The sequence below is a fragment of the Vigna unguiculata genome, chromosome 5 (assembly GCF_037176805.1).
Source record: "Vigna unguiculata cultivar grain cowpea cultivar isolate G323 ecotype 2 chromosome 5, ASM3717680v1, whole genome shotgun sequence".
Lineage (NCBI taxonomy): Eukaryota > Viridiplantae > Streptophyta > Magnoliopsida > Fabales > Fabaceae > Vigna > Vigna unguiculata.
In genome coordinates this window covers 30,016,570-30,039,494 of record NC_140796.1, presented here as the reverse complement: position 1 = coordinate 30,039,494, position 22,925 = coordinate 30,016,570, and the positions used below count along the sequence as shown (strand labels likewise).

The 22,925-nt window shown below is 33.5% G+C and overlaps 2 protein-coding genes across 3 annotated transcripts; both read right to left on the bottom strand.

Moving 5' to 3' along the window:
* Nucleotides 1-446: 446 nt before the first annotated feature.
* Nucleotides 447-3,641, bottom strand: LOC114183743 (uncharacterized). Of its 2 annotated transcripts, XM_028070873.2 has the most exons (7): nt 3,485-3,633; nt 2,636-2,815; nt 2,361-2,546; nt 2,140-2,274; nt 1,693-1,809; nt 1,282-1,386; nt 447-844 (listed from the first exon to the last, which is right to left on the bottom strand). In XM_028070873.2, exons 3-7 carry the CDS (start codon nt 2,505-2,507, stop codon nt 680-682), a joined length of 669 nt encoding a protein of 222 aa, XP_027926674.1. In that variant the 5' UTR covers nt 2,508-2,546; nt 2,636-2,815; nt 3,485-3,633; the 3' UTR covers nt 447-679. The 2 variants fall into 2 exon arrangements, with proteins under 2 accessions (XP_027926674.1, XP_027926673.1); XM_028070872.2 differs by lacking the exon at nt 2,636-2,815 and having other exon boundaries at nt 3,485-3,641.
* A 1,869-nt stretch (nt 3,642-5,510) lies between these two features.
* LOC114185897 (glutamate receptor 2.5-like) lies at nt 5,511-10,431 on the bottom strand. The gene is made up of 5 exons (XM_028073840.2): nt 10,111-10,431; nt 7,843-9,107; nt 7,438-7,735; nt 6,759-7,159; nt 5,511-6,130 (listed from the first exon to the last, which is right to left on the bottom strand). The coding sequence occupies exons 1-5, from the start codon at nt 10,385-10,387 to the stop codon at nt 5,651-5,653; spliced, it is 2,721 nt and encodes a 906-aa protein (XP_027929641.2). The 5' UTR covers nt 10,388-10,431; the 3' UTR covers nt 5,511-5,650.
* Between the last annotated feature and the right edge of the window lie 12,494 nt (nt 10,432-22,925).

Here is a 22,925-nt window from a genome sequence, read left to right as displayed (position 1 = left end):
AGCTGAAATGAGAACCACAACTTTATGCGTACAATACCCATCACTTTTCCTACCCACTTCGTGTATATGAAGAGTTATTATAAGTAAACCTCTTGAAAGTGTGAAAACTAAACAATGTAGTATTAGTTGCCTTTTCTAATACCCAAAATGCATAACTATCTTACTTGTCCAAGCAAGAGTCAAATACAGAAAGAGCAGCCCTCTTACGAAAATGCTTTAACTTAAAAGTACTCAGACCTCATATTTTATGTACATTTTAGGGTTGGAAATATCCACGTCTTCCAACGGTATTCGCTGGGCCAAAGGATGTACACTCCCCAACATCTCCAAGACAATAGATTTATCACTGCCAAACCAGCCCCAACCCTTAAGGACTAATTTGAAGTTGAATGACCTGTTCAAAGACCGGAAGTGATGGATAAACAAAAAATCAATTGCAATTCGGATAAAAGATTTGACAACGAGACAACTTTATGTAAAGGAATGTCAAAGAACACGAGATTTCACTCAGGGATACAACAGAATATTGAAAAGACATTGTTAAATGTGTCAACCGTTTCTGTTTTCAATAAATAAAAACATGTCAAGATCTTCTAACCCCCGGGTTCAATTTGATGATTATCCGAGCAGAAAACAATAATTCCATCCCCTGTGAACTGGAATTCCACAAGACAGTGATTTATTTACTCCTGACTTTAACTTTCAAACTCCAGTTAACCTTGCCCTCTGGCAGGGGGATGGATTTTGGTAATCGTAGTGGCACCTCATATTCTCCCAATGTCGATAAAGGTGATGGAAGATGCAGGTTATCAGGTGCAATGTTCACGCAAAGTTGTCTCGCCACCTTAAATTAGGACAATATATAAAAGTCAGTAGCAGAGAACGAATGAAGAAAAAAGCAGTAAAAGGAACAAAGAAGCGTACCCTTCTAGGAATGAAAACATTTGGCATACATTTTGGTAATTTCAGACATTTGATCTAAATATGATTTTCTTTGAAATAGATCCTAATCTCTGTGATAAGACACTAATCCTAATTAAATAAGGAAACACATCATGAAAAGTGAAAACCATTCATAAGTGGTCGATATTCCAAAATATTTTTAAGATACAACAATAATATTATAAAATATTATCCCGATATCTAACAATCATTCTCTATTACATTCTGAATATTGACAAGGGTATACACTCTAACAGACTATACTCTTAACTTTAATTTTTTACTTATAGCTAATATCAACAAAACATTTCAACTACAAAGAAAAAGAACAAATATTACCTCAGCCACAAGATTGTCTTTTGTCACAGGAAAACGTAACTCCAAGGGGTCAGCTTTGGATTCACGTGACTTGGCCTTTTGAACATCAATTAACCTTCGCAAGACCTATTAGATCATCACATCCAGGCCCATTTAAAAAATTAAATATTAACTTGCTAGTTTTAAAATGAAATACTATGAAATTATCAACTATACATTTCTATTTTTGAAACTTAGCAAATAAAATCTTCGGTATCATCCCAAAACATAGTCTAAATGGAGGTTTTAATCAGTTGTACATAAAAAAAATGTAAGAGCAGTTAATCTGTATTCTAAGCAAATATTACTAGAAAATGAAGTTAAATTCCCCAAGAAGGATTGCAGAAATAGTCTAAAACAGCAATGAAAAGCTTTAAAGAGTAGACTACAAACCAGCTTAGCTTTATCAAGACGTAGTGCAGCTCTTTCATACTCTTTCATCATATCTTCCTTTGACTCTTTAACTACAGTGAGATCTTCTTGTTTTTCTTCCTCAGTTGGTTGATAGATCTGAATCATTTAAAATATAACACTGCCAAATGGTGAATACAGAGAAGAAAGTTATGTAGACTGCCTATGCACCAAGACAAAGCTTGGAATATTGATAACATGAACCACACGCATTTACATAAACAGAGAAAGAAATGTAAAGAACACGGTTGTCCAAAGAATCAGATATCTGCAGCATTATCATATCATGAATTTAAAAATTTATTCCAAAACGTAGTAAAATAAATAAAATTGAAAGTGGAAATCAATTTATCTAATGATGAATGACATTGACCAGGAAGTAGCATATATAAATAAGTAAAACAGAGATTAATGAAAAAACACAAACACCTTGCGCTGCTCGTTGAGAAGATAAGCAAACTTATCGATGTTAGGGAACGCAAGGAGCTTGGGCATTAGGTGGTTGCGAAAATATCCAGGGGCAACCTTGACAGTATCACCTGCCTTTCCCAGCTTATCTATGTCCTGTAAATTGGAAATTCAAACTTTCAGAAAATTGAATTAAATGCAATCCCATTAAACAAGCATCAGAACTAAAGATAAATATTTACAGTTGTAAGGATGACTTGGAGCTTCCTCTTGTAACGAAGCCCTTGTGAAGCAAACAGGAGTGGGTTTACCACAACATTATCATAACTGATATCTCTAGATCTAACGATCTGCCTAACACCATGTCTGCCAAATTGAAGATAACCCATTCAGATTTGGATTCAGATACACAGTCACCTTTTTTCTCACTGTCAACATTCAAAGACAAATTACTATCAATATGACAGTTTCAAACCAAAAAAACTCATCTCTTCAAAACTAAACGCTTTGGTTGGACCTTCTTAAGAATAACAACAGCAATGGATCTTCCCGTGCTATATAATTTCACATAATACTGATGTTATAAGAGCCAAACTATAAGCCAAAGACCGTTGGATAACCCATGGTCAAACCAATCAAACAACAGCATTGATGCCTCACTGGTTTGATTTCCTGTCAGTCCTCAAAATATGGTAACCTTACACATTAAGCACACAGATATAATCAGTCTCCGAAAACCAGATGTCCGCTGGTAACATTATCGACAGTATTATAATAACAAAAACAAGTTCCATGCTTTTGTTTTTTAGTTTGTGAACCTTGTTTTTATTAAATTACTTCAGATGCAAACAAGAAAACCAACAGGTAGAGTTACTATAGCATCACAAATTCAACCATGAACACATTATGAAACCTTAGTGTATAGTTTATTTCTGAAATGTTCACGCATTTCATCATATATATATATATATATGGCATGTGAGTGAGCATGTTCATTAAATCCACAAAGTACATATAACGCCCCTAACACAAAGCCCCGACCAACTCTAGCATGTTCACACATTCTACCCAAACATAGATTGGAAGCAAAAATAAATAACAACACAGCACAAAACTCTGCCAACAAGAACAAAAACACAAAAACCGTCGAGAACACATATATTGCAAGGAACCACTTCAATTCTTTCTGGCCAGGTGGAATGTGAGTTGAATTATATAACTTTTTATGGCAACAGTAGCATTCACGGGTCATGGTATTCATAAAGCGATTAATTTTAGGACACTGATTCAGTGTCGAGTTTCGATGGCAATCAACTAAGATGAACTAAAGCAAATTGTTAATAGCTTCAGATCAATGGAGACTTACCGTAGCCAAAGAACTCGATTAGGGTGCGGGCATTCAAAGCCTGAAACTTTCTTCACCGGGCTTCGGTGAAACGCAGAGTTTTGAGCTGAAACTGAAAGGTTCAATGTTGGACCTGGTTACAGGGTTTAAAGATGCTTCATTCAGGTTCAACAAGGTAAAGTCTTAGATGCTTACGAGGGTAATTCGATGGACATTTTATTTTACAGTCTTCTTTTTTTTTTTAATTGTTTTTTAAAACTAATTTTAGAATATATTTATAATAGTTTGTAAATGTTCCAAAACTTTGGAATATATTAAATATATTTTAAAAGGAATTATGATCTACTTGTTAATTTATAGCGAGATAAACAAAAAAATTATTTGTTTATAGGTTCAAATTAATTTATATTTAAACTAAAAAAAATTATAGATAAAATTTATTAAAGAAAATTTATGTAAGTTAATTGAATTATTTCTTATAATTTTCTTCTCTTAAAATACTTATGCAGAAGTTTTTGTAACTATAATATATTAAACTTTTAATACTTACACAGGTAAATGTTTTAACTCATTAGACTTTATCCATGCTCACATTTATACATGCCATCACTTGTCATTTGATTTCCTAATTATATCCCAAGATTGTCCTAATTAAATTAGAGGAACCATTAATTTTATAGCTCACATTATTTCAACACACTCTATGACAGTAGTTTTGTGGTCTAAAAAGGCATTTAAGTCAAATAGTGAAAATTATAAGATATTAAGGAAAACATAAAATTATTCCAAAATAAAAGATGCACATATATGGAACTTCAAAGAGTCATAAGATGGGTTCAACTTCCAATTCATTAAAAATAATTGGAAAACAACTAAGAACGGTGTTATTCAAGCAATCAATTACTTCTAATATTTCGGACATATAGAGAGGGGTTGCAAAGCTTCATTTATAACTCTAGTATCGAAAGAAAAAAGTGAACAAATAGGTCTTTATGTAATTTAACCGTGCTGAGTATAGTTACTAGTCAAAGATAATTAATATGTATAGTATGTTATAAAAATTCATAATTAATTTAGTATGATATAATTACATACTAATTTATTTATTTTGAAAATATACAATTTTCTTTTTCATAATAAAACTTATTTAATGTATACATTATTTTACATTTTTGAAATAGTTTATAAATTAGTTTGTCAATTTAAAACTTAAAAGAGCTAACGTTCCAACTAGTTTGAGCATTGGTTTATGCCATGGAATAATATGGATTTATACAGAGTTAGTGCAAAATTAAAAAAACCACATATTCTTTAAACAAAGGAAAGGATGGAGTAAATGAGTAAATAACATTAAATTTTTGTGTAAATAAATCTTTTTATTTTCCTTACAATGTATACATTTTTTTATTATTTTCACTTCATAGAAGATCATCCATGTTTTCTTCGGTTGATTGAATTAGTCTGGTCAAAGTTTACCTCACCATTATTTTCAGCTTGATCTATTACTGGTTATCCTTAGTAAGTTTTGGGTGGTCTTGTTTTTTAGAACTCTTTCTACCATCATAAATATTACCATCATAAGCTAAATTGAGATTATAGAAAAAATCATTTCGTTCTTTTTCTCATTTTTCTCTTCTTTTTATTTTATCTTTTATAGTACTTGAGGTTCCTCCCAGCATACCATCTATATTTACAACTTAATAATATGTGTATTCAATAAACCCTATATCCTATATTCTATAAATTCCATGTGAGCTTTATGTAATCATTTTTGCCCCTGACTAATGAGTTGGAAATATTTTTTCACATCTCACCAATATTTGAGAGCAATCATTAATAGAAAAACTCTATTGAAATTTTTCCAAACATCCCTGAAATATTTTGTTTTTTGTTTTGGGGAGAATGAGGTCAACTGAGAAAGAAACCAAAAACTAACAAGAAAAAGGTATAAAGGACTTTAACCTTTCATTCTCTTTCTCTCACTTTAATTTTTTTGTAAAATAAAAATAATAAACCACTTCCACAATGTTCATGGATTACTCCTTGGTAATATGGTGCCTATATCTCTTTATCTTTGTATATCATAACACCACATTGTTAAAGTATCACCAAAACAAAAAGTGTATTGAAACCATTTAAATCTATGGTAATAGAATGTTTTTTACAACAATATAAAAAATTAGTTTCTTAGGAAGAATGAGCAGCCAATACAACATCGGTAACCTCAAGAACCATGGTGCTTTGTTGACTATTAATGCTAGTCTCCTCTGCATTTCTGGTTATTTGGGTAGTAATTCCACTTCTAATACTCCCCCATTCTAGCCTTGGACAACTCCATGTAAAATATTCACTTGTCCATCTATATGTTCTCCTCAATTGTGTCAATGTTACATGCATATAGTTAGTGAATGTCTCTACATTATTCATGAACACACAAATCATATTATATAACAATGCTAAAATAGAAACAACACCACATATGCAAAATAGGCCAAGGAAAGGTTGAAATCCTGTTGATGACACATCTTTCATCTTGCTTTGTAAAGGAGAGCAACTTGAATTGCCTCCTAACATCTCTTTTTCTAGTTCTTCTATCTCTCCACTCTCGATCACTTTTAGCAATGCCTCAGATATGTCGACAGCTAGATTGGAACCCTTTGGAAATACCTGAGTAATTAAGCACAAAATGTACATGCTAATTAGGGAAATTTTCAAAAATAGGGAAAACCTTTTTTTTAAAAAAAATAGTATATCTAATGTTAAAGAAAGTGTCTAGGTTAGGAATGATAAATTTACTTAGTGAAAAATTGATTCAACTATGTTGTTGTGTTATTCATACAATCAACAATACAACTATAGACTCACATATCCCTAATCATTGTACTCATAACAGATAAAAAGTTAAAAATGACTAACACATTAACGACCCATAAGACTCCAACGACTAATATATTAATTACTCATAAGACTCAAACAACGAATATGTTATTTACTCATAAGACTCTGAGGACTAATACATTATTTATTCATAAGACTCCAAGGACTAATACATTATCTATTCATAAGACTCCAAGGACTAATACATATCTATTCATAAGACTCCAAGGACTAATATGTTTAAGTTTATTTCAAACTCAACATAAGTGCACAAAACATAATAATAGTGCTTAAATGTTAAGAGTTAATAGAAGAACACTATCATTATGTTAAATTTCAAGTTTCCCTAACAATTACCCTATTTTTCACTAGTACCAAGAATATCATAAAATAGAAATAATGAGGGAGAGAGACCCACAAAACCTATGCCACCAAGCTTGAAAGTGTTCCCTGCTTTGATGAGACCCCTACATGAGTACTTTGCCAGAAATACCTTTGTATGAGGCGTACTAAGGAAAGCGGCTTCAATATACTTATTTTGAAAGGCCTCAGGGTAATCACTTACAGAGTAAATTTTTCTAATGTTCTCTGGCTTGAACTTTAGTACCTCGGTCAAATACTTCACAATGAATGAATTTCCATTACAACCAACTGGGGAATTTTTTTGTTGAAGGGTTTGAATATCTAAAACAGATGGTACTAGTTGTGAAAAAGTCATCATGGAAGTCAAACTTGCTGTGAAAGTACTAGTTACAATGAGGATGACAAATAACCATGGCGCCATTACAGTTCGAGCCAAAGGGCTTCTAATTGGTTCTCCTGCACATTAGATTTGGAAATGTTCCAAGAATTAGGGATAAGATTGTGATAGAAAAGCTTTGATCAATATCATATCATATGTATAGTGAATATTGCTGATGAAATAGATAAATCTATACATTTATTTTCATAAATTTTTGCCACTATTGCTATAACTCTGTTTGCTTCTTACTATGTTTGAATTACCATCTCAAGTACCTCAAATGAGTATTCACTTCACACTCTCCAAGGAAGGAAATTTCCTCTTATGAAGTTGAACTTTGTGTTAAAGGACTTACTGTGTGCATAGAATATTACAGTGACTAAAAACCAAAGCATGGATCCCAATCCTTTTAGTTCTGTATTAACTTGTCGCTCAATCAACCAAATGACCAATCCAACAAAAATGTGCAATGCTGCCATCATCAACCACATCTCTTTCGTGAAGGCATCTAGAAACATCCATGCTTCCTTTGATTTTGTTGATTGCTCTGGAACCACCATGTTCAGGCCAGATTCAAGATATGGTTGTGAGAAGTCCACTAAATGATATCTATAAGCCATTATTGATGTATCTCCGACAGCAGCATCCAATGTCTACACCAAAACAAAAGTTAAAATTTGTACTATGAAATGCAAAATTGCAAAAGAAATGCAAGAAAGAAAAAAAAGGGATTGTTGGTACTAGTTAATTATTACCATACCTTATTATAGACTTTCTCTACCATTTCATCATAAGAACCATTGAAGGGAACAAACGTGTATTTCAAGTCATAAGGTAAAGTATTAATGGCTGCTTTGAAGACATCAATTGAGAAACCAGTGATAGAAGTGTTATTTGTCTTTTGATTATATGTCACATTTACAAATTGATGAAAGACACCATTTGCAGGAACTGCTATTTGCAATGTCTTTTCCTTAGTGCTATAAGTCCATCCCTTAGGAACAAACTGCAAGCCACCTGGCCAATAAATTGTACTCAAAACTTTAGTGGAAGAACCATGTGTCTTCATTATCTCTGTTTCCTGTTGTGTAACAAGGTTTTTAGTCAAACCTAGTTCTAGAGACCATAATCCCAACTCTCTGTAACTTTTACCTATCACATTAATTATGCTGAAGATTGGTGATTGTTGTATTTTTCTATTGTTGGAGAGATTAGTTCTGGATGATTGTTCAAGGCTAAAATTCCATTGTAATTTCCTTGTAGCATGAGCAACAACCCAAGTTGCATCGTAAGATTGTAGTGCAAAGAAACTCGGATTAATATTATCTTCTTCAGCAAACTCTAATGCAAACCTCCTTCGAAATTTAAACTTGAATCTCCTAAATTTCTCACTTGTTTCAATGAAATGTGTCTTAAATCCAATAACTCCTTGCATGTTAACGATAGAAGTTGAGTTAACCGAATCAAGAAGGCTAGCAACCCCATCTGGGATAACCCAAACTGAATCTTTTTCCATCAAATCCATTTGTTTTGCTTTCTCAAATATTATGTTAGCCATCTCCAAAGAAGATTTCACAATCAAAAAGACCCTATTACTTTTTCTTTTAAGCTTTTTAAGCCCATTTTCAATGGTAGATTTTGGGTCTGAGAGGGAGGACAAGGAAGGCAATGCTAAATGATTATCAATCTCAGAACCAACAAGTCTAAGAGAATAGGAGAGGTCAAGTAGCATCCCTGGATCAGAGGAAAACGTGTTACTGAGTTCATAAATTGTTGTCACCTTTCTCCATCTAAATTCTCCTACAATGGCTGAAATGCATTGCATGTGAATCTTGATATCATTGCCAAATTGGATGAAGTGTGGCAATTGTGGAGATAACATCTCTATGTTGATTGTGGGAGAAGTTAGAGACAATATAGGAATATTCTTTATGGTGTCATTTAACTCGCTTGCAATTGTCGCTTCATTGTGTGTTATTGTTCCAATGAGGGCAAGCACTTGCTCATTCTGTGTGAGATTCAAAGCTATACATATAAAAGCATAATAATGTTACATTTAAGTTGAAGAACAATTAAAGGATTGAAACTATTCTAAAGTGTGTTGTAAACATATGTAAGTCACTTGTGATAACTTTATCAAACATTTAACCTTTATGTATCAATTTGTTTCAACTATATTTTATAGCTATATTTCTTACAACTATATCAATTTTCATATACAACTAGTAATTTCTTTATTATACCTAGGATTAGATGTTAGGATTGATTTGTCGTAATAGTTAGACAAAAGAAGTCAATTAAAAAGTAAATGAAAATTCAAAGATCTAAATATAAAAAAGAACCCAAAAACTCTTTTTTTTCAATAGTAACTAAAATTTATCAAACAATTTATATAATTATGAAATAATTTATCCATTATCCATCCAACTTGAAATTTTACTTCACTAATTAAGTTGGTTTAACAAACCTCAACCTTTTGTAAGCTCAATTAAATTCATACATACAATTAATTACGGTTAAAGGTTTTTCAACATAGTGTATGGTTGTGTTATTATTTATGTAACCATTATATAGTTTCATCTAGTACTTATTAAAATGATATTAAAATATTATAAGGGAACTAATTCTTAGAGGTACATTTTTAAGTTCTATGTGTACTTGTTATATGTTACATGAAAGGATGCTCATTAGTTTCATGGCATTTAAGGAAAGAAGCATGTGTGACTTTATATGGTTTGAATTAATTTTAGTATTTTTATTTTGTATATATGATTTATTTTAATTTTAGTAATTTTTGAAGGATGAAAAGCCTTTTCAAGATATATATATAATTTTGTAAACTTGAGAGAGAGAAATCACAAGAAATAAATATTTGGAGAATCAAATTGATCGTTCACCACAGAGAAAAACACGAGAAAACACAAGATAGGAAAAAATAGAAACAAGAGAAATTAATGTGAGCATAAATGGTGTTGTTGAAGTTTGTTCCGAATTTACAGAAACAAAAAGTTGGTGGAAGGGACATTACCACTGGCAATTGTTGTAGCCGAAATCCCCTTTGAATTTTGTATATTCAGTTCCAGGTTTGAACAAGTGAAGCTATTGAACTCTTGGACTGCAATTTCCATGGCTACTTTCTGTTGCTTACCCATTAGTGAATCCAAATCAAGAACAACACCTATGTTCTTAATGGGAGTGCTTAGGCACTGATGTGTTGCTTCATTAGCCAGTACAAACCTTGGCCATGCAAACAAATGCAAGACAAAGAAGAAGATAGATTGTGACAAGGGACAAGTCCTTCCCATTGGAGAAAGTGATAATCAAGAGTAAACGTACACTTGCACTATTATATAGCCCCCACATTCTTTCATTCACTTCTTCGTAGTTTGACTCCAATAACACCTTAACTAGTCCATTCTATTTTATTTTGTTTCCCTACTTATCAAGACATTTACTTCAAGCTATCACCCATATTTCAAGAGATGGAGTTGACAAAACTATATTCCCATGTTCACTATACAAGTTTTGACAAGATATTTCAAGGGATTGTTTATTTTGATTGTAGCTTAAACAAACTTTTAACATTTTCTTTTAAGTGAAAGATAATTTTATTTTGATTGTCTAAAATTATTATATCCGAGAAAGTATTATTTCGAAATATTTAATGAAATAGGATATACATATTCTACCTTTGTATGTTAACATTGTTTAAGCTTAAGAGAAAGAGATTTCAAGAATGTATGAAAACTGGTATTTTTAAGATTTTATAAAAGACAAATTATTTTTATTAGTCATAAAGTATAATTACTCATTTTGTCTATGTTTTTGTCTAAAAAAGTTTGGTTGGTTCTTCATTTGGTTATGATTTGTGAAAATTGATGTATTTTGGTCTTATTTTTTGAAAAATTGATGCAATTTGATTATTTTTGTTACATTTTTTGGGATGGATCATCAATTTTTCATCAAATTTGACACTAGAATTATATTAATTATACCAAGAAAACAAACCATCTTAATAACAACTGCAATTTTAATGAAAAAATCTTTAAACTATTTTAAAAAATTTAATAGAAAAGACCATTTTCACAAATTTAGACCAAATTGATACTAACAAAAACAGTGACAAAATAGTGATTAAACCTAATTATATCTATAAAAAGTTCTATTTTATCTTAAAGCCATTGTCTCATTACAATTTTTCTTTTCTTATCATTAGCGGAAGCACACGAATTTTGTGCATTTATATTCATAGTTTTTTTACATTAAAATAAAAAAAATAAACAATTTTATAGGAATAATTTTTAAACTTTTAAGCAGAAAAGTTATTAATTATTTTGAAAAGGAAAAAGTATATAATTAATGATTTTATTAAATAAGAAAAATATTATAATTTATTAAAGAATAAAATTGTATGATTAAAAAGTAATATATATATATATATATATATATATATATATATATATATATATATATATATATATATATATATATATATATTTCGGTTTTCAAAATAGAACTTATTTTTCAAGATAGATAACTAAAACATACTCAGCTCTATTAAGAAAAAAACATTTTCCTCTTTTTGTGAAAGTTCCTTTAAGAAAGTTAAAGAGAAAAATTATTATTACCTGGAAAAGTACGCAATGCACTACTTGAACCAATAAATATATAAGAAATCCAAAGTGTTTGACTAAAGTGTTTGAACCATTTAAAAGTGTTTGCTTCTAAAATAAGGACCAATCAGTGTTGTGTCACATTGGAGTTTGAATTGGTCATTACTGGGAACATTTCTAGCTGTTGCTTGCTTCGATTTCTTTCTATTTTTTCCTTTCCTTCTTTCTTACACAAATAGTATCTTTTGAATATTCTAGGTATTCAACTCTTCCTTCAATTTTGGGAGATAAGTTAATGTCAATTGGGTTGAGAGAAGAGTAAAAAAGCAAAAAAATAAACTAAAAATAAAATATGAAAGGAAAGTGTGTGGAAATGATGAAAAAATATAAAACAAATATGTGCACTCATTAGAAATCGTTTTATACATAAACAAATTAATTTGAAGTAAATTGTTTATATAGATTCTTCAAATTTTCATTTTTAACTTAGATGCATAATCTAATTTTAGTTTATGGGAAAAAAATCTAATTTTATTTTTAAAATATTTAAGACAAAAGTATATCCAAACCTACCTTAACATCCATATCTTTTTGTTGTTTGATTTATATAAAGAAATAAAATGATTTTCTTTTGTGTGAATGTGTTGATATACTTATGATATTTGATTATGGGAGAGAATTTGTGCATGGACGCTTAATTATTGATTTAGTACCCCAATTTATTATTTTTGTTCATTCTAGTCTTCTTATTATTTTTGGGTTCAATTTAAATTTCTAATTTTTTTAAAAAGGTTTAATTTACTCTTATTATTATTTTTTTTAATTTAGTCTTTTTTTTAAATGATTCAATTTTGTCCTCTCTAAATTGAGACCAAATTAGTAATTAAACTTAATTACAACTTATATGTACATGTTAAAATCATTTTTTAGAATTTAAATATCAATTTTAAAAGTATTTTAGAATATAAATATTAGAACAAAACATTTAATAATTATATTCTTATAATATTTTAAATAATTGTATTCTATTTAGCAATTAAATATAAGAATTTTTTTTAATTTATAATTAAATTTAATAACTTATAATTGAATTTAAAAAATAATTAATAAAAATGTCAATTTTAGAAAAAAATATTAGTAGAATTTGTGTAAAAGATATTACATTTGGTGTCAATTTGAAAGGGAGAAAATTGATTTATTTTAACAAAAATTATAACTAAATTGAACAAAATTAACGAATATAGGAATTAAATTGAAAAAAAAAACATAACCACAAACTGACATGTGACATTGATATTGACACGTGACATAATTATGACTTGACACATGGACAATTTTTTTTTAAATTAAAAATATTAAAAAAAAATCAGGAGGTGACATGTGGCATGTATTATTCAAAAACGTTAACTATTTAAATACAGTTAGTGAAAAGAACCAAATTAACCAAAATTTGACGAAAATGAGGACCTAATTGAACACAAAACGAAAATAAAAACTAAATTGAATAAAAACAACGAAAATAGATCAAATATATATTTAAGCCTTTGAAATATTACTTCGTATTCAATTTTATTAAAATCATGTTACTTTTATATACTTTTAAAAAGTTTTATATTGAAACATAATTTTAATGTTTTTAAATGAATTGGTTTTGAGTAATGAAATTATTATAAAATTAAAATTGAATAATGTTTTTTAAATATTAACATGTCATGTTGTGAAAAACATCTTCTCTATACATTGTCATGTTTCAAAAGCATGGATTACCTATACAAGTAAATTATCATTTCAATATTTAGAAACTCCATATTAAGATAAAAGCACTCAAATTTACTAATTTCGTGATATTGATGGAAACTATTTTCTTGTTATTTCCAAAATCATTAATTTTACAAGAATAATAATTGTACTTTAATTACTTATAAGACTTTATATCATTTAATTATATATATATATATATATATATATATATATATATTAATTAGGTGTTTAAGATAATAATACTTGTAATACATAAATGAAATATGAAATAATATTTGAAAGATCAATAGTGAAGGTAAGGAATTTGGCACCAATTATTTTAGATATTGTATTTTGGTTCAACAATCAAAGCATATCCAGACAAAGTAAACAACGGTGGGTCTTACCTTCAGTTATGAACCAAATTCTAAAGTTTCATATTAGGCTTTGGTTCTTGCTAGAACTGAAACCTAATACACTATTTTGACAAGGCTTCATCAACTCCACATTTCATCCTCCGTCACCTCAAAGATCCTTTGAAATCATCATCAACCTTTGTCTTCTCCATCATATTCCCACCTACGTACACAAAAAGGCACGATATCTATCATCTTCATTTCTACATTGAGAACTCAAGTCACGCCATAAGAATCCATATTTGCAAAACTCTCAATCCAACCAAAAACCCCAATCTGCAAAAATCAAGGCAACGAAAAATCCCAACCGAAAACATTAGGGCAACCAAAAATCACAATCAAGGTCCATGTAGGTCACCTTCGCTGTTGTGGAGACTAACTCTCATCGTAGAGACTTGTAGTAGGAAGAGAAACAAAATCAAAGAAGAGAAACGAATCAATGTCACCGTTGTGAGTGACCTTCGCCTCTATGAGTGACATATAATGTCGTGGGTGAATTTGGCCGCTGAGGAGTCTCAACAAAAAATAAGAACTTGATATAAAATGGTAGAAAACAAATTGAATGGGGCGAAAAAAAATCCACTCACCGTTCACTCGAAGTTGAGCAGCGGCAACGACTTGGGTTTGACAGTGTTGGGTGGAGGTGCTCAAGAACAAGCGAAAAGCAGGGCATCGAAGAGTGGAGGTGCTCGCTGACGGCTAGCGTCATTAGTGAAAAAAGAAGGAAGAGCAAAGATGTTAGTTTTGAAATGGTTGAAAAGCCAAGAAAGGGGGGGTTGAATTGGCTAGTTAAAACTTTAGGCTATCTTTGCAAGCTAAAAGCCACCTTTAATTGAATCAAATAGATCACCAAGTTAGGATACAAACAGTACTGAACTATACACTTTCAATCGATCAAAAACAGAGTTAACAGATTGATTTTACTAAACAGATTCTGTTCTGGTATAATCAATCGATTGAAACTGAAAAACAGTCGACTGAAATATTGGGAAAAATGCAGAAATGCGAATTTGAATTTTAAACCAGAAACAATGCTCAAGAATGATCAAGATCAGTTCCAAATGATTATACAAATATGCTCAATGCTTCAGATGCTATGAAAATATGCAAGAACATGAAAAAGATGATTAAAGAACAAGTTCGTGAAACTTTAAAATGAAAATGCAAGAGAGAAAGGTTAGAGAAGAGAGGACACCAAGAATTTTTATACTGGTTCACTCAAACCTGAGCTACATCTAGTTTGTCAAGCCAACCTTAACTTGACTTTGCACTATTTCAAAAGTTTTACAAAGTATTTACCCTTACACTTCCAAAATATGCAAAAACACCACAAAAGACTCTTGAATCACACAAGAATCACACCAGCATATCAAGAACCCTCTTGCAGACCTGGAAAACCACCAGGCACACACACAAAGCTTGAGAAAGATCAAACCTTAGTGGTAGCACAACCTTGCCTACCACAAACCACTTTCTCCAAGCTTTAAACCAAGCCAAAAGCTTCAAGAATTGATCCAAGATCAATCTTCAACAGCTGCAACACTTATGATCACGAAGGAGAGAGTTTCCACAAGTTTCCAGAACCAAATCGTGCTCTAAAATGATCAACAGGCCTCTCTTTCGAAAATCACAGCTTTTATAGTCAAACTGTTACGAAATTCAACAGGTTGATTTTCAAATCAATCGGTTGATTTCACTTGACTTAAGTGAAATCAGTCGATTAAAAACTAAATCAACTGATTAAATTTGTTGCAGTTTAATACTACTGCAGCCAACCTTTTAACCTGTTAAAAAACTATTCAACAGATTAAAAGAGACATTTTAACCTGTTGAAAAACCATTCAACATATTAAAAACACAACAAAGACCAAACTACATCTAATTAATGCTTTAAGGTCTACAACATGAATTACAAACAACAAGTACACTTTCTAATTGATGTAACTACATGGAGAGCACATGTTCCAGCCTTGATCACTATGGATATCATCAAATCTCCTTTCCTTCATCAATGTAGGCTTCATTCCAATGGTTATGACATCAAGATAGTTCAAAAGAGCTTCATTCAATCTTCATCAAATCTTCAAGAAGCAAACCACCTTGGCTTCTCATGTCAACAAAAGAATGGTGGTACAATGGTGGTTGTAGTGGTAAAGGAGGAAGGAAGGAAAACACCTTCTACAACGACGAAATGTTAGGCGCGAGTGTAAAATTTCAGAAAAAAATAACCCAGATGATTAGGCTCCGAGTATTCATAAAACCAAAGTCTAAACCTTTGATCAAAAAAAAAAAAAAAATATATATATATATATATATATATATATATATATATATATATATATATATATATATATATATATATGGTATTTTTGAAATTAATGGAAACTTTTAGACACTACTTCTCATATAATCGAAGTCAAAACGTGTATATACTTTGGTTTTAATTAAAACAAAAGCCTAAATGTTCTCAATAATTTAAAAAATACCAGTACGTTTTGGTAGGTTCGATTTTCTTAAAATCGAGGCATATTGAACAAAATTAAATGAGCTTTTTTACTAAACTTCTTTTCATTGGGTATATATGTATGCTTTTCTTATTTTTTTTTCTTTTGTAATAAGACCTTAGTAAATTACATTTTGATAATAGTCCTAAAGCTTGACTAGCAATAAAAAGTACACCCTTAATCAAGTTAGAAGTTGTTATCTACTAGGGGTGGGTATGGATTGGATTTTTAATGATCCAATCCACATCTATTTTAGATCCAAATAATTAGATTAGATTTTTGACCCAAATCCATATTTTTAACAAAAGTAGTTTGGATTTTTTAAAAATCTAGATCCAAATATTTGGATCAAGATTTAAATCCAATCCAAATATTTTGATCAAGTTCAAAATCCAGAATCCATTTTTTATAAAAGAAATTTAAATTAAATTTTTTAAAACTTGTGTCATTAAGGCCCGGATGACCCGGATGGACCCGACGACCTGGACGACCCAAATGGGCTCGACGACTCGAACGGGCTCAACGACCCGAACAGGCCGGACGGACCCGACAACACGAACATGCTCAATGACGCGAACGGGCCGGACGACCCGAATGGGTCCGACAACCCAGATGGGCCAGACAGGCCAGACGACCCGGATAGACCCGTTCAAACAGTCGGGCCCAATCAGGTAGTCGGGCACGTTCGAGTAGTGGGGCCCGTCTGGGTCGTCGGGTACGTCAAGGTCGTCAGGCACGTCCGGGTCATCGGACCGATCCGGGTCGTCGGGCATGCCGGGTCGTCGAGCTCGTCCGGTCGTAGGGAGCTTTTGGGTCGTAATGCCCGTTTGGGTCTTCGTTTCGTCATGTCATCCAGGTCGTAAGGCCCGTGTAGCTTGTCAGGCTCGTTCGGGTCGTCAGGCCCGTCCTGGTCATCAGGCCCGTCTGGGTCACCGAGCCCATCTAGGTCGTCTGCCCCATTCAGGTCTTTGGGCCCGTTCGGGTCTCTGGGTTTGCCTGACCCGTTCAGGTCTTTGGGCTGCCTGACCTGTTTTCGTCAGTGGTCCCGCCTGGTCCATTCAGGTCTTCGAGTCCGCGTGACCCTTTCGGGTCTTTGGGTCCGCCTGACCTGTTCGGGTCTTTGGGCCTGCCTGACCCGTTCGGGTCTTTGGTCTAACCCAACTAAAAATTTAAATTGAAAATTTGGATTGGATTATCCACATTTAAAAATCTTGATTTATAGAATGGATATCCAATCCATAAGATATATAAAATGTAAATTAGATTGAAACCCAGATCCATTAAATGGATTTTAAATGGATTGGATTTTTAATAAAATGGATTATAAATGGATTGGATTGGAGCAAAAATGGATTGGATCAAGAAAATTAGATTTTTTGCCCACCTCTATTATCTACCTAGAAGCACCCTCGATAATTGGAGAGCTCTTTCCCATGGAAAAATATCAAGGAACAAATTCTTAATAAAAGGAATACTTTTATGTCCCACCTTCATTTCGTGATTTCCTTTCCTTGAGTTCTTCATACTTCTCATTCAATAATATTTTAAATATCATCGTTTTCTTTTCCTTTTCTGGTCAGTTTTTCCAAGTTCTATCCGTTATCTAGGGTATTTTATTGGAAAATATACGTATAAAGCATACTAGATAATATATATAATGATGGATGATGTAGCAGCTGAGGCATAAGTTTTGGGGATAATTAATAGTTCATATACATTATCCGGCAAAACGGTTATTACAACCACACAAATAAAACAACTGTAAGAATATGCCTGGAAGAAAAGTCAATGGATGCTTATGCAGCTCAAGAAAGTGATTTTTTAACTTTCTCTACACAGGGAAATTTCCAAGCTGTTCTAGAGAATCTCTGGAAGTTTACTTCCCCAATATTGAAACTTTCAGCAAAATGACACCGTCACTTCAAATTTCAAACCTGGGAACTAATTTCTAAACAAGTACACTACATCACCAATGTATACATTAAAATAGAGTTCATTATATGCTATACAATGAAATGCCAAATATATTTTCCGAGCTTGTCCCATTTCCTTACACAAGAGCACTCTCGCATTGATGAAAAAAAAGAAGATAAGAAATGACGGTGGTAATTTTGACAGAGATGAAACACTCTTTTAGAATATATCTTAATATATCTTAATAAGCTTAGAAAATTGATATATTAAACCAAATTAATTTTATTTTATTTTTAATTAATGTGAATTAGTTAAAGTCCTATGTCAATGGAAAGTAAAACTAATTTATAATATATAAATGAAACCAAACTTTATTTACAGTTAATTTTATAAAGTGATGTTAGACTTAATTTTTTTTATAATATTATAAGACCATAAAAATATATTTTCCATACATATATTTCATATATATATATATATATATATATATATATATATATATATATATATATATATATATATATATATATATATATATATATATATATATCATTTAAATCATTTATTTCTTTCACACAATATATTATATTGTTACAAAACTGATTAAGAACCTATAAATGAATTGAGGCTCGTTTATTATAAAAAACAAAAAAAAAGTACTAAAAGTAATATTAATAATTGATAAAATTAATAATAACAAATAAAATTATGTCACATTTTATTTATTTTTATTTTTCATTTATGTTTCTGCAGAGAACAAATAAGATAAGTTAGGCACAAGTGTCACCTTACTCATATAGTCCGCTATCTCCTTAGTAGGCCTCTCCCTGGTTGGCATATGTTTGCTTGGACTCAGGAGGGGTTACCTACAGAAGGGACTCCGAAGCTCAAGTCAACGAAAGCTCTCAGAAAGTCAAATCAGGTGATTAAGGAAGTAATGAATGCGTACCTTTAATTCGTGGGGTCCATGCATATTTATAGATCATTAATTATGTCTGGCCATGTCATGGGCTAGGCCCTTGCTTGGGTCGTAGGTGGGCATGGGCTAACCAGGCCCTTAGTTCGATTGTTGGAGACTGGTGACTTGTATTGGAGTGTTTTATTTTTTACTAAGTCCTTGGTTGTTTGTATAGAGTTGTCGGCCTGAGTCGGTTACCCTTTAACGGCTTAGGCCACTATAGTTGTTTTCGGCTTGTTAAATCAATGTCGCTTCTTAGTAGTTTTAGTCCGGGTACCTTAACATATACATGGTGTTGCTATTATTCGGCGTAGGCCAACTAGGTGCAGTACACCATTCCCCCCAGCCTTTGTCAATATAGTTATGTCGGTAAAGGGTGATAAGTGTCTGCTGTCTTTCGTCTAGGCCGACTAGGTGCGGTACACCAGTCCCCTAGCCTTTAGCTGTGATAAATAGTGTTAAGGCTAAAGTCAGGAAAAGGTTTGTAGCAGGTAAGGGGGTGTTAGGGGTCTAATCAAAAAGGGTTTTGAGCCATCGTTCCTGATACTCATGACCTTTGGTGTGCTTTGTGTCGATTGGTATGGGTTGTGACTTTTGGCGGGAAGAAGTTGTATCGTTTGGAATTCATGCTTATAAATGTGGATTTCGCGAATGGTTTGCGTTTGTTAGTTCATTTGTGAGAATTTCGTAATCAGAGACTTGCGTGCGTTATATTTGTCCAACTAGTTCCTTGTTTCTGTCGACAACTTTTCAAAAAAGGTATGTCAAGTAGTAGTGATACTGTGTCGTTGTCTTCTTCCAGTTGTGGGAGTATGGAGTCTGGGAGGAGAGTACTAGTCCGGTGGCTGTGGTGGGTAGAATTCTGATGGAGACAATGACTGAGGTGAGGGAAGACCCTCTTGAAGAAATAGTAGAGAGTAACTGGTCGGCCAAGGCCAGTTATGAATGGGTAGCGGCTGATGTTTGTAACCATTCGTCCTTGTTCCGGTGGTCTCGTCTGCTGAATTCTTGGTTGAACTGTACCTCTATTATCGCGAAAGGCGTGGACCGGGGTATCGTTTCGCTGGAGCGGGTGAGCGCTATTGAGCGCGTCTGTCACGGCCAAGAAGGGGCTACTGAGAAGTTCTTTTATATGTATATGTGTCATTTCTCCCAACTACATGTGAGGTTGTTGCTAGATGACTTCACCATAGGGGTACTCCGTGAGCTCCACGTGGCGCCTACCCAGTTACATCCGAACAGTTGGGCGTACTTACAAGCCTTTCGTGTTTTGTGCCAGTCACTGTATCTACGACCTTCTCCATGCGTTTCTATATTTTTATGACACGAGCCCCAACAGCCGACTACTTGGTTATCCTTGGTGAGCCGTCCTAGCATTAGCAGACTGGACGGTTTTCATAGTCCTTCAAGCATTTCAAGGATGACTATTTCAAGGTTGTGGTGAAGGAGGAGGGCAAGTCACATTTTCTTAATGCAGATGGGAGTACAAAATTTCCATTTAGTTGGACGGGTAGCCCTTCTCGATATAAAGATATGGGTACCGACGAGTTGTCGGTGGCGGATAGGGAGTTGGTGGAGGTCCTGATGAAGTTTTCTCATAAACTGCCCACTAAGGGCTTAGTTAGGGTTAATAATTCAGTTCACCCGATTATTGATATTGAGGGTATCTGTTTATGACTTAACCTATCTTGATGTTTCTAAGTTAAACTAACCGGGACTTGGTGTATTTGTGTAGGACACATGGCTTAGGCTGGGAAGAAGAATTTGACGCCTTTTCAAGCATTGAGGAAGGAGAGGGCCGTGAAGGCCAAAACAGCTGGGAACACTGAGGTTCCAAACTTACAAGAATCGTTGGTTGAGGTGAACGTAAATGGCGGCACTAAGAGGAAGGCCGAGTTACCGACTAGGCCCGGTAAGGTCAAGGACGTGAAGAAGGTGAGGGTGGCTTTGCTTGGGCATGGGTCATCGAGTGGAGCCAAAGGACCAGAAGCCGGTTGATAGAGTTGCCGAAAACGTCCGTTAGGAAGGACATTGATATCAACATGCTGGAGATAGTGATTAATTCTATTGATAGTATGGAGCCAGATCATCTAGTGAGGACGATGGTGGAGTTTGGGAGCAAGGCGCTAATTTTGAGTCGCCGGGTTGGCTTATTGTATCGTTGGGAGGTAAAGGAGGGGAATCGGGAAAAGGTGGAGGAGTTGCAGGGGAAGGTTGAAAAGTTTGCGGAGGAAAAGGCTGGATGGAAGAAGGAGAGGGAAGGTTGGGAGGAAGAGAAGAAAAGGTTGGGAACTTGGAAGGTTCGCTGTCTGGATTTGGAGAGTAAACTTAATGGAAGGATAACGGACCTAGAGGCGAATTATGATGAACTAAAGGAAAAATATGAAGGCGTAGAAGTGGAGCTTGATGACTTGAAAGGCTGTATTATCCAAGAGCACATCAATGGGTTCCAGAAAGGATTGAGGCAGGCGACCTTCTTTTATCAAGATATTGATGCAGCTGATACTAGATTTGATGTTAACAAGGATGTGCTGGATGGCCAGCTTGTTAATGAGGCCGAAAGCAGTCCCGAGGAGGAGGTCGAGAAGGAAGCGGCGGGGGAGGAGAAGAATGCGGAAGCTGTCGTGGAGGGTGATGATAACAAGGCGGCGTAGGACTTTTATTGTTTATGATTTGAAACTAGTGACGAGTTCTATGTTTGTAATAATCCGTACACTATTTTACTTTTCTTTTAATATGATGAATGCTTTGGGTATGCTATGTTGTTTCTTTGATGCCGATAACTTGTGTGATAGCGGTGCGTTAGCGGTCTTGTATAATTGTGAGTGGGTGTTTTGATGTATGTGATGTTTGGCAAATTTGACTTTTTATTGAGGGTATTCGACCCTGACCATTTACTTGTAGTAAGTGTGGGAAACGAATTAACATCAAGTTAAGGGTGTTCGACCCAGACCGCCTATTCGTGGTAAGGGTGGGGAACTTAAACGAATCAACATAAAGTTAAGAGTGTTCGACCCATGCCGCTTACTTGTGGTAAGGGTGGGAAACTTAAACGAATTAACATAAAGTTAAGGGTGTTCGACCCAGGCCGCTTACTTGTGGTAAGGGTGGGGAACTTAAACGAATTAACATCAAGTTAAGGGTGTTCGACTCAGGTCGCTTACTTATGGTAAGGGTAGGGAACTTAAACGAATTAACATCAAGTTAAGGGTGTTCAACCCAGGCCGCCTACTTGTGGTAAGGGTGGGGAACTTAAACGAATCAACATAAAGTTAATGGTGTTCGACCCAGGCCGCTTACTCGTGGTAAGGGTGGGGAACTTAAACGAATTAACATAAAGTTAAGGATGTTCGACCCAGGCCGCGTACTTGTGGTAAGGGTGGGAAACTTAAATGAATGCAAGAAGTGAAGAATAATCGTGAAGTTGGGAACCCTTTGTTTATTCATGAAATTTTGGGTGCCTCGTTAAAACCTCCCCGGCCAAAACCCTCCTTAGGGAAAAAAGACCAGGTGAGGAAAAAGAGTACACCCAAGGTTACAAGTGTTTGGTACAAAACATGTCCTTAACTAAAGTAAAACTTTAGATGGGATACATTCCATGTATTGGGTATTTCTTCCCCAGACAACTGCTCTAGTCGATATGCTCCTCCCCTAGCGTCTTCACGTATTCGGTATGGGCCGTCCCAATTTGCGGAGAA

Coding starts and splice junctions, on each gene's coding strand:
- LOC114183743 (XM_028070872.2), bottom strand. CDS start 2,507: ATGGGTTATCTTCAATTTGGCAGACATGGTGTTAGGCAGATCGTTAGA. Junction 1,810..2,139: donor TTCTCAACGAGCAGCGCAAG/GTGTTTGTGTTT, acceptor TAAATGATTCAG/ATCTATCAACCAACTGAGGA. Junction 845..1,281: donor AAGACAATCTTGTGGCTGAG/GTAATATTTGTT, acceptor TCCTAATTTAAG/GTGGCGAGACAACTTTGCGT.
- LOC114185897 (XM_028073840.2), bottom strand. CDS start 10,387: ATGGGAAGGACTTGTCCCTTGTCACAATCTATCTTCTTCTTTGTCTTG. Junction 9,108..10,110: donor GGCTACAACAATTGCCAGTG/GTAATGTCCCTT, acceptor TTATATGTATAG/CTTTGAATCTCACACAGAAT. Junction 6,131..6,758: donor AGCTTGGTGGCATAGGTTTT/GTGGGTCTCTCT, acceptor TTAATTACTCAG/GTATTTCCAAAGGGTTCCAA.